The following is a 10661-nucleotide window of genomic DNA, read 5'->3' as shown; positions in this document are numbered from 1 at the left end:
TCACCCCCTTTGCTATGAAGCCCCTAAATAAGATTTGGTGTAACCAATTACCTTCAGAAGTCACATAATTAGTTAAATAAAGTCCACCTGTGTGCAATCTAAGTGTCACATGATCTGTCACATGATCTCAGTATATATACACCTCTTCTGAAAGGCCCCAGAGTCTGCAACACCACTAAGCAAGCGGCACCACCAAGCAAGCTGCAAAATGAAGACCAAGGAGCTCTCCAAACAAGTCAGGGACAAAGTTGTGGAGAAGTACAGATCAGGGTTGGGTTATAAAAAAGTATCAGAAACTTTGAACATCCCACGGAGCAACATTAAATGCATTATTTAAAAGAATGAGGCACCACAACAAACCTGCCAAAGAGAGGGCCACCCACCAAAACTCACAGAGCAGCAAGGAGGTCATTAATCAGAGAGGCTACAAAGATACCAAAGATAACCCTGAATGAGCTGCAAAGCTCCACAGCTGAGATTGGAGTATCTGTCCATAGGACCACTTTAAGCTGTACACTCCACAGAGCTGGGCTTTACGGAAGAATGGCCAGAAGAAAGCCTTTGCTTAGAGAAAAAAATAAGCAAACACGTTTGGTGTTCGCAAAAAGGCATGTGGGAGACTCCCCAAACATATGGAAGAAGGTACTCTGGTCAGATGAGACTAAAATGGAGCTTTTTGGCGCAAACCAGCATCATGCTGTGGAGATTTTTTCATCGGCAGGGACTGGGAAACTGGTCAGAATTGAAGGAATGATGGATGGCGCTAAATACAGGGAAATTCTTGAGGGAAACCTGTTTCAGTCTTCCAGAGATTTGAGACTGGGACGGAGGTTCACCTTCCAGCAGGACAATGACCCTAAGCATATTGCTAAAGCAACACTCGAGTGGTTTAAGGGGAAACATTTAAATGTCTTGGAATGTCCTAGTCAAAGCCCAGACCTTAATCCAATTGAGAATATGTGGTATGACTTAAAAACTGCTGTACACCAGCGGAACCCATCCAACTTGAAGGAGCTGGAGTAGTTGAAGAATGGGCAAAAATCCCATTGGCTAGATGTGCCAAGCTTATAGACACATACCTCAAGAGACTTGCAGCTGTAATTGCTGAAAAATCTGGCTCTACAAAGTATTGACTTTGGGGGGGTGAATAGTTATGCACACTCAAGTTTTCAGATTTTTTGTCTTATTTCTTGTTTGTTTCACAATAAAAAATATTTGCATCTTCAATGTGAAAATTAAATTTTATCAGAAGCCACTGCCAGATTTCTGGTTTGGGCTGAGCTCAGAGTATCCTGCCTTGGCAAATTGCGCTGTTAAGACACTGATGCCCTTTGCAACCAAGTACCTATGTGAGAGTGGATTCTCAGCCCTCACTAGCATGAAATCTAAATACAGACACAGACTGTGTGAGGAAAATAATTTAAGACAGAACTCCAATACAACCCAACATTGCAGAGTGCATCCTTTCAAGCACACCCTTCTCATTAACCTGTGGTGAGTTATTCACAATATTTGATGAACAAACAAAGTTTTATATGTAAAGATGGTTAAATAAAGAGGAAAATAACTCTTTGTCACTTCCCACGAGCCGGATTGTGATAAAAACTCACACTCATTCTTATGTTTAATAAATGTATCGTATAGTGTGTGTGTGGCAGACTTACAATGATGGCAAAAAAACAACATTTGAGAGTGCGCTGACACTGGTGCTATTGAAGATGGTACGCAGCTGGAGGTTTGAATGTATGAAGGGGTACTGGAATATAAAACGTTTGGGAACCACTGATGTAGAATGTCACTGTATGCTGTAGCGTTAAGATTTCCCGTCACTGGAACTAAGGGGTCTAGCCTGAACCATGAAAAACAGCCCCAGACCATTATTCCTCCTCCACCAAACTTTACAGTTGGCACTATGCACTCGGGCATGTAGTGTTCTCCTAGCATTCACCAAACCCAGATTCGTCTATCGGACTACCAGATGGTGAAGCATGATTCATCACTCCAGAGAACGTGTTTCCACTGCTCCAGAATGGAACGGCGGGTAGCTTTACACCACTCCAGCCACCGCTTGGCATTGCGTATGGTGATCTTAGGTTTGTGTGCGCCTGCATGGCCATGGACACACATTTCATGAAGCAGCCGACGAACAGTTATTGTACTGACGTTGTTTCCAGAGGCAGTTTGGAACTCGGTAGTGAGTGTTGCCACAGAGGACAGACGGACTGCTTCAGCACTCGGCATTCCCGTTCTGTGAGCTTGTGTGGCCTACCCCCTCGGGGCTGAGCTTTTGTTGCTCCTAGAAGTTTCCACTTCATAAACAGCACTACAGTTGACTGGGGCAGCTCTAGCAGGGCAGAAATTTGACAAATAGACTTGTTGGAAAGATGGCATCCTATGAGGGTGCCACGGAAGTCACTGAGATCTTCAGTAAAGCCATTCAACTGCCAATGTTATACACCTGTCAGCAACGAGTGTGGCTGAAATAGCCGTACATACAGCTTGACACTATCAGGTATCAGGGCTGTCATACAGTATCACTACCCTGGATTACTGTACCCTAACCCCTTCTCCCCTATGCTCTCTATCCCCTCTCCTCCCCTCTCCTCCCTCTATCCCATCTCCTCCCTCTCTTCCCTCTCCTCCCTCTACCGCATCTCCTCCGTCTATCCCCTCTCCTCTCTCTCCTCCCTCTCCTCTCTCTCCTCTCTCTCCTCCCTCTCCTCTCTCCTCCCTCTATCACCTCTCCTCTCTCTCCTCCCTCTATCCCCTTTCCTCCCTCTATCCCCTCTCGACCCTCTATCCCCTATCCTCCCTCTCCTCTCTCTCCACCCTCTACCCCCTCTCCTCTCTCTCCTCCCTCTCCTCTCTCTCCACCCTCTACCCCCTCTCCTCTCTCTTCCCTATTCTCTCTCTCTTCCCTATCCTCTCTCTCTTCCCTCACCTCTCTCTCCTCCCTATATCCCCTCTCCTCTCTTTCCTCTCGCTATCCCCTCTCCTCTCTCTCTTCCCTCTCCTCTCTCCTCCCTCTATCCCCTCTCCACCCTCTATCCCCTATCCTCCCTCTCCTCTCTCTCCACCCTCTACCCCCTCTCCTCTCTCTCCTCCCTCTCCTCTCTCTCCACCCTCTCCCCTCTCTTCCCTATTCTCTCTCTCTTCCCTCTCCTCTCTCTCTTCCCTCTCCTCTCTCTCCTCCCTCTCCTCTCTCTACCGCATCTCCTCCGTCTATCCCCTCTCCTCTCTCTCCTCCCTCTATCCCCTCTCTTCTCTCTCCTCTCTCTCATCCCTCTCCTCTCTCCCTATCCCCTCTCTTCCCTCTTCTCCCTCTCCTCTCTCTCCTCCCTCTATCCCCTTTCCCTGTTTGAAAGTGATGGGTATAGCGCTAGACACTATCTCTCTGAGCCATTCCTAAGCTAGGCACGGCGCCACACCACAGCACTTTGAACTGAAGAGGCGTAACTCGACAAGAGCAGGGAGAGGAGAGAGGAGGGGAGAGGAGGAGAGAGGAGGGGAGAGCAGGGGAGAGGAGGGGAGAGGAGGAGAGAGGAGGAGAGAGGAGGGGAGAGGAGGGGAGAGGAGGGGAGAGTGAGTGATAGGGAGGGAGGGAGGAGAAGAAAGAGAGGGTGTATTTGTAGAGCTTTTGGCAGGGTGTCAAGGGGGGGAGTTCCTAAATCCCTAAATGTATGGTGACCTGCAGGAGACTGGGACAGGGCTGAGAGAGGCTGAATAACATCACACAGCAGATGGAGGGGTGTGTGTGTCATCGTAATAGTGGTTCAATAATATAGGGCTAGTTCGTCAGTCCCTCCAGGAACACACTCAAGACCTGCTCAACGTGCTAGACAACACACACATACACACATCAGTGAGCGTGCTGGTGTCTTTTCAATTTCGGGTTTTATTTAAAGTTCAAGACGTGTGTGTGTGTGTGTGTGTGCACGCGCGTGTGTGTGTGTGTGAGGGCCTGCAGTTCAGATCATGTTTAGTTTTGCTGCTTTCGACAGATGTTCCTCCCACACACAGTACCTGCCGATACAGGTGCACTATCCTGCCCTCCTTCCCTCCCTCTCCAGGTAATACCAGGCTCCACAGCAGCAGAGTTCACACTAAACACTCCTCCCTCTAAGTGCCAGTCTTAGTATCAGTGGTGTGGAGAGGCTGTCTGTCAGCTGTCTAAGGACTGCATGAACATCCAGTAACTTGCAGGTGCAGGAGACCGAGAGAGAGAGGGAGAGAGAGGGAGAGGGGAGGATTAGAGGAAGTATGAGAGGTAGAACAATTGAGAGAGAGGATTAAAGTTGATCAAGGATTATAATTAACACATCTCACCAAGGATAATGGTATAATCTAGAAGATTATTAATTTTATCTCAAACACTCATCGCCCTCTCCTCCATGACATAAAAGCTTGGGGAAGATGTCTACTGATGTTTCGCAACCATGGCAACAATACTCCAGGTGGCCAGCACTAACCATTACCATGGCAACTTCCAGAAGGTGAAGCTCCATGTCTTCTTCACTGAGTGGGGGGTTGAGTCCAGTTAACTGACTGGGGGATGGAGTCCAGTTAACTGACTGGGGGATGGAGTCCAGTTAACTGACTGGGGGATTGAGTCCAGTTAACTGACTGGGGGATTGAATCCAGTTAACTGACTGAGGGATTGAGTCCAGTTAACTGACTGAGGGATTGAATCCAGTTAACTGACTGAGGGATTGAGTCCAGTTAACTGACTGGGGGATTGAGTCCAGTTAACTGACTGGGGGATGGAGTCCAGTTAACTGACTGGGGGATGGAGTCCAGTTAACTGACTGAGGGATGGAGTCCAGTTAACTGACTGGGGGATGGAGTCCAGTTAACTGACTGGGGGATGGAGTCCAGTTAACTGACTGGGGGATTGAGTCCAGTTAACTGACTGGGGGATTGAGTCCAGTTAACTGACTGGGGGATGGAGTCCAGTTAACTGACTGAGGGATTGAGTCCAGTTAACTGACTGGGGGATTGAGTCCAGTTAACTGACTGGGGGATTGAGTCCAGTTAACTGACTGGGGGATGGAGTCCAGTTAACTGACTGAGGGATTGAGTCCAGTTAACTGACTGGGGGATTGAGTCCAGTTAACTGACTGGGGGATTGAATCCAGTTAACTGACTGAGGGATTGAGTCCAGTTAACTGACTGAGGGATGGAGTCCAGTTAACTGACTGGGGGATTGAGTCCAGTTAACTGACTGGGGGATTGAGTCCAGTTAACTGACTGGGGGATTGAGTCCAGTTAACTGACTGGGGGATTGAGTCCAGTTAACTGACTGGGGGATTGAGTCCAGTTAACTGACTGGGGGATTGAGTCCAGTTAACTGACTGGGGGATTGAGTCCAGTTAACTGACTGGGGGATTGAGTCCAGTTAACTGACTGGGGGATGGAGTCCAGTTAACTGACTGGGGGATGGAGTCCAGTTAACTGACTGAGGGATGGAGTCCAGTTAACTGACTGGGGGATGGAGTCCAGTTAACTGACTGGGGGATGGAGTCCAGTTAACTGACTGAGGGATGGAGTCCAGTTAACTGACTGGGGGATGGAGTCCAGTTAACTGACTGGGGGATGGAGTCCAGTTAACTGACTGAGGGATGGAGTCCAGTTAACTGACTGGGGGATGGAGTCCAGTTAACTGATTGAGGGATGGAGTCCAGTTAACTGACAACAATGGTCTTCATCCAAAATGGTACCCTGTTCGTAATGTAGTGCCCCACTTTTGGCCAGAGCCATACATGATAGAAAACAGGTGCCATTTCAGATGTGTATTCTATAGCGCAGTACCTTAACCACACCCCCAGTGGAACACTACAATAGAAGACTTTTCCCTTTATTTTTTATCCCTCCTTCGTTTCAATTTCCTCCTAGAAACTGATACAGTACCAGCCAAAAGTTTGGAAGCACCTACTCATTACAGTTTAAAAAAATACAAAATTAATTCTACATAATAGTGAAGACATCAAAACTATGAAATAACCCAAAAAGTGTTAAACAAATCAAAATGTATTTTATATTCTACAATTAATAAAAAATAAAGAAAAACCCTTGAATGAGTAGGTGTGTCCACACTTTTGACTGCTGCTGTATATGAATCCTATTTTTCCTTCTTTCAAAACTCCTCTCTCCCTTGTGTTTTCCACTTCTCCCTCCTGTCCTTCCCTCTCTGTCCCGTGTGCTCCCTCTCCGGCCTCTAGGTCACCAGGCTGCTCGTTATGGCGCACACCTGTCACCATCGTTACGCGCATCTGCGCATAATGACACTTACCTGGACTCCATCACCTCCCTGATTACCTTCCCTATATGTGTCACTCCCTTTAGTTCCTTGGCGTTATTGTGCCTGTTTCAGTTTCATGTCTGTGCGTTGTTCGTGTTTCTTGTTTTGTATTATGTTTCATTTATGAATTAAAACACTCACTCCCTGAACTTACTTCCCGACTCTCAGCACACATCGTTACACTCTCCCTCTCCCTCCTATCCTTCCCTCTTTCTTTTTCTGTGGCTTCACAAAAGCCATATTAAGGTCTGTTCTCTGTGCATAACCATGTGCAGTAGCAGAGTAGCGGGAACTTGGACAACTGGGCCACTGGTCAAGTGACAAAGAAACAATGCCGACTTATACACCAAACCCCTTCTCAATACCCAGAGCCATGGGAAGAGAGGGAGGAGAGAGGAGGATCCATTCCATAGGATTACAGTAGAGCACAAAATAAAGACAAGAAAGAGAAAAGAGAGGATGCTGGGATGTTGCCAGAATCCCTCTATAACCCCTCCCCCAAAAAATAATGTCTGAATGAAAGAAAGAGAGGGAGAGGATCAGAAACAAAAAGGAGCCTGTAGACGAAGAGACATTCTGTTTTATTAGAGCAGAACCAATTCTACATCTATACAGTGCGAGTTAAGGCTATTTCCATCTATCCAGGTACCTGAAGGAAGGGAGGGTTTAAGATATCTAAAGAGCATATGCAAATGAGCCAACATCTCCACTTCGGGCAGCTTTGAAGTGAATGAGAAAAGTGAAGGAGGGAGGTTTCTGTTCACCCCGGTGCACTAAGGGGGTGAGGGGTGAGGAAGGGACACGGAAGAGGGAGGTAGTGAGAAAATACGGTATAATATTAAGGCCTGTGTGACGGTACCTTGTAGGAGGACTCCTCCGTTTTTTCTGAAGAAGGGACTCCCTGGCCATAGAGGAGGACTGGACATGCTGCAGAAAACAGACAGAAATCACCACAGAAAGCATGAGTTTCATTTCAAACAACTTTATGTGTCCCCAGGAGTGACCAATAATGACTAGTTATAGCTGCTGCTGTCATCATATAACTCCATAATGAAGCAACCGCCAGTTAATCACTACTGATAGCTTACTCAAAATGGCAACCCTGTACAATATTCCACTGGAGAAGCATTTCTCCAGATACTGAACATAGCAAGGGGGTTTCAACAAGTCAATTACACTGCGGACTGTGGTCTTCTAGCCACATGAGCAGTCATCGAAAAACACATGCGCCTGCACACACACACACACACACACACACACACACACACACACACACACACACACACACACACACACACACACACACACACACACACACACACACACACACACACACACACACACACACACACACACACACACACACACACACACACACATGAACACGGACAGACACCACTTTGCTCTGAGAGAGTGTGTGGGTGTGTGATAAGAGTTATCAGAGTCTCCTAATACCTTTATCTGTACAGCGGGAGGGGATAAGGACTCTCTCTCTCTGTCCTAATCCCTCAAACACTTTCCCTATAGTATCTCTCTCTCTCTCTCTCTCTCTCTGTCCTACTCCCTCAAACACTTTCCCTATAGTATCTCTCTCTCTCTCTGTCCTACTCCCTCAAACACTTTCCCTATAGTATTTCTCTCTCTGTCCTACTCCCTCAAACACTTTCCCTATAGTATCTCTCTCTCTCTCTCTCTCTCTGTCCTACTCCCTCAAACACTTTCCCTATAGTATCTCTCTCTCTGTCCTACTCCCTCAAACACTTTCCCTATAGTATTTCTCTCTCTGTCCTACTCCCTCAAACACTTTCCCTATAGTATCTCTCTCTCTGTCCTACTCCCTCAAACACTTTCCCTATAGTATCTCTCTCTCTGTCCTACTCCCTCAAAGACTTTGCCTATAGTATCTCTCTCTCTGTCCTACTCCCTCAAAGACTTTGCCTATAGTATCTCTCTCTCTGTCCTACTCCCTCAAAGACTTTGCCTATAGTATCTCTCTCTCTGTCCTACTCCCTCAAAGACTTTCCCTATAGTATCTCTCTCTCTCTCTGTCTCTCGCTTTGTAACCTCTCTCTCCATCTCTCCATCTCATTTGACTGTTGCTCTGTCCCCTCTCAAATCAATTCAATTCAATTCAAAGGGCTTAATTGGCAAGGGAAACATATGTTTATATTGCCGAAGCAAGTGAACTGGACCACAAACAAAGGGAAATAAACAATCAGAACAGTAAACATTACACTCACAAAAGTAAAAAAATATATAGACATCAGAAATTAACAGTAAACATTACACTCACAAAAGTAAAAAAAAATATATAGACATCAGAAATTAACAGTAAACATTACACTCGCAAATAAAAAAAATCATAATATAGACATTTCAAATGTTATATTATTGGCTATGTACTGTGTTGTAACAATGTGCAAATAGTTAAAGTACAAAAGGGAAAATAAATATTATGGGTTGTATTTACGATGGTATTTGTTCTTCACTGGTTGCCATTTTCTTGTGGCAACAGGTCACACATCTTGCTGCTGTGGTGGCACACTGTGGTATTTCCCCTAACAGACAGAGTTGAAGTCGGAAGTTTACATACACCTTAGCCAAATACATTTAAACTCAGTTTTTCACAATTCCTGACATTTAATCCAAGTAAAAATTCCCTGTCTTAGGTCAGTTAGGATCACCACTTTATTTTAAGAATGTGAAATGTCAGAATAATAGTAGAGAGAATGATTTATTTCAGCTTTTATTTCTTTCATCACATTCCCAGTGGGTCAGAAGTTTAAATACACTCAATTAGTATTTGGTAGCATTGCCTTTAAATTGTTTAACTTGGGTAAAATGTTTCGGGTAGCCTTCCACAAGCTTCCCAGAATAAGTTGGGTGAATTTTGGCCCATTCCTCCTGACAGAGCTGGTGTAACTGAGTCAGGTTGGTAGGCCTCCTTGCTCGCACACACTTTTTCAGTTCTGCCCACACATTTTCTGTGGAATTGAGGTCAGGGCTTTGTGATGGCCACTCCAATACCTTGACTTTGTTGTCCTGAAGCCATTTTGCCACAACTTTGGAAGTATGCTTGGGGTTATTGGGGCGGCAGGTAGCCTAGTGGTTAGAGCGTTGGACTTGTAACCGATGGTCATTATGGCCAACCACACTATTTTTGTTTCATCAGACCAGAGGACATTTCTCCAAAAAGTACGATCTTCGTCCCCATGTGCAGTTGCAAACCGTAGTCTGGCTTTTTTTCTGGCGGTTTTGGAGCAGTGGCTTCTTCCTTGCTGAGCGACCTTTCAGGTTATGTCGATATACGATTCGTTTTACTGTGGATATAGATACTTTTGTATCTTTTTCCTCCAGCATCTTCACAACGTCCTTTGCTGTTCTGGGAATGATTTGCACTTTTCGCACCAAAGTACATTCATCACTAGGAGACAGAACACGTCTCCTTCCTGAGCGGTATGATGGCTGCGTGGTCGCATGGTGTTTATACTTGCGTACTATTGTTTGTACAGATGAACGTGGTACCTTCAGGCGTTTGGAAATTGCTCCCAAGGATGAACCAGACTTGTGGAGGTCTACAATTTGTTTTCTGAGGTCTTGGCTGATTTCATTTCATTTTCCCGTGATGTCAAACAAAGAGGCACTGAGTTTGAAGGTAGGCCTTGAAATACATCCACAGGTACACCTCCAATTGACTCAAATTATGTCAATTAGCCTATCAGAAGCTTCTAAAGCCATGACATCATTTTCTGGAACTTTCCAATCTGTTTAAAGGCACAGTCAACTTAGTGTATGTAAACTTCTGACCCACTGGAATTGTAATATAGTGAATTATAAGTGAAATAATTTGTCTGTAAACAATTGTTGTAAAAATTACTTGTGTCATGCACAAAGTAGATGTCCTAACTGACTTGCCAAAACTATAATTTGTGGAGTAGTTGAAATTTGTGGAGTGGTTGAAAAAAGAGTTTTAATGACTCCAACCTAAGTGTATGTAAACTTCCGACTTCAACTGTATGGGAGTTTATCAAGATTGGATTTGTTTTCAAATTCTTTGTGGATCTGTGTAATCTGAGGGAAATATGTGTCTCTAATATGGTCATACATTTCTCAGGAGGTTAGGGAGTACAGCTCAGTTTCCACCTCATTTTATGGGCACCGGGTACAAAGGTATTTGTTTTGGAAGGTTTGAGAATCACTTCCTTATAGGTGGTAGTAGAATTTAAATGCTCTTTTCTGGATTTTGATAATTGCCGGGTATCGTCCTAATTCTGCTCGACATGCATTATTTGGTGTTTTACGCTGCACATGGAGGATGTTTTTGCAGAATTCCGCATGCAGATTCTCAATATTGTGTTTGTTC

The 10661-nt window shown here is 45.2% G+C and overlaps 1 protein-coding gene across 2 annotated transcripts in view; it reads right to left on the bottom strand.

The window, feature by feature from the left end:
- Positions 1–6075: 6075 nt before the first annotated feature.
- Positions 6076–10661, bottom strand: part of LOC139563705 (forkhead box protein N3-like) — a 119517-nt gene continuing 114931 nt past the window's right edge. For both annotated transcript variants that reach the window (XM_071382570.1, XM_071382569.1), the window contains exon 4: positions 6076–7225. In XM_071382570.1, the coding sequence (XP_071238671.1) occupies positions 7072–7225 (154 nt within the window). In that variant the 3' untranslated portion in view covers positions 6076–7071. The remainder of the gene's footprint in view (positions 7226–10661) is intronic.

The sequence above is a fragment of the Salvelinus alpinus genome, chromosome 34, assembly GCF_045679555.1.
Source record: "Salvelinus alpinus chromosome 34, SLU_Salpinus.1, whole genome shotgun sequence".
Taxonomy (NCBI): Eukaryota; Metazoa; Chordata; class Actinopteri; order Salmoniformes; family Salmonidae; genus Salvelinus; species Salvelinus alpinus.
Note: the sequence above shows the minus strand (reverse complement) of the source record. Positions and strands in the feature narration are given on the sequence as shown.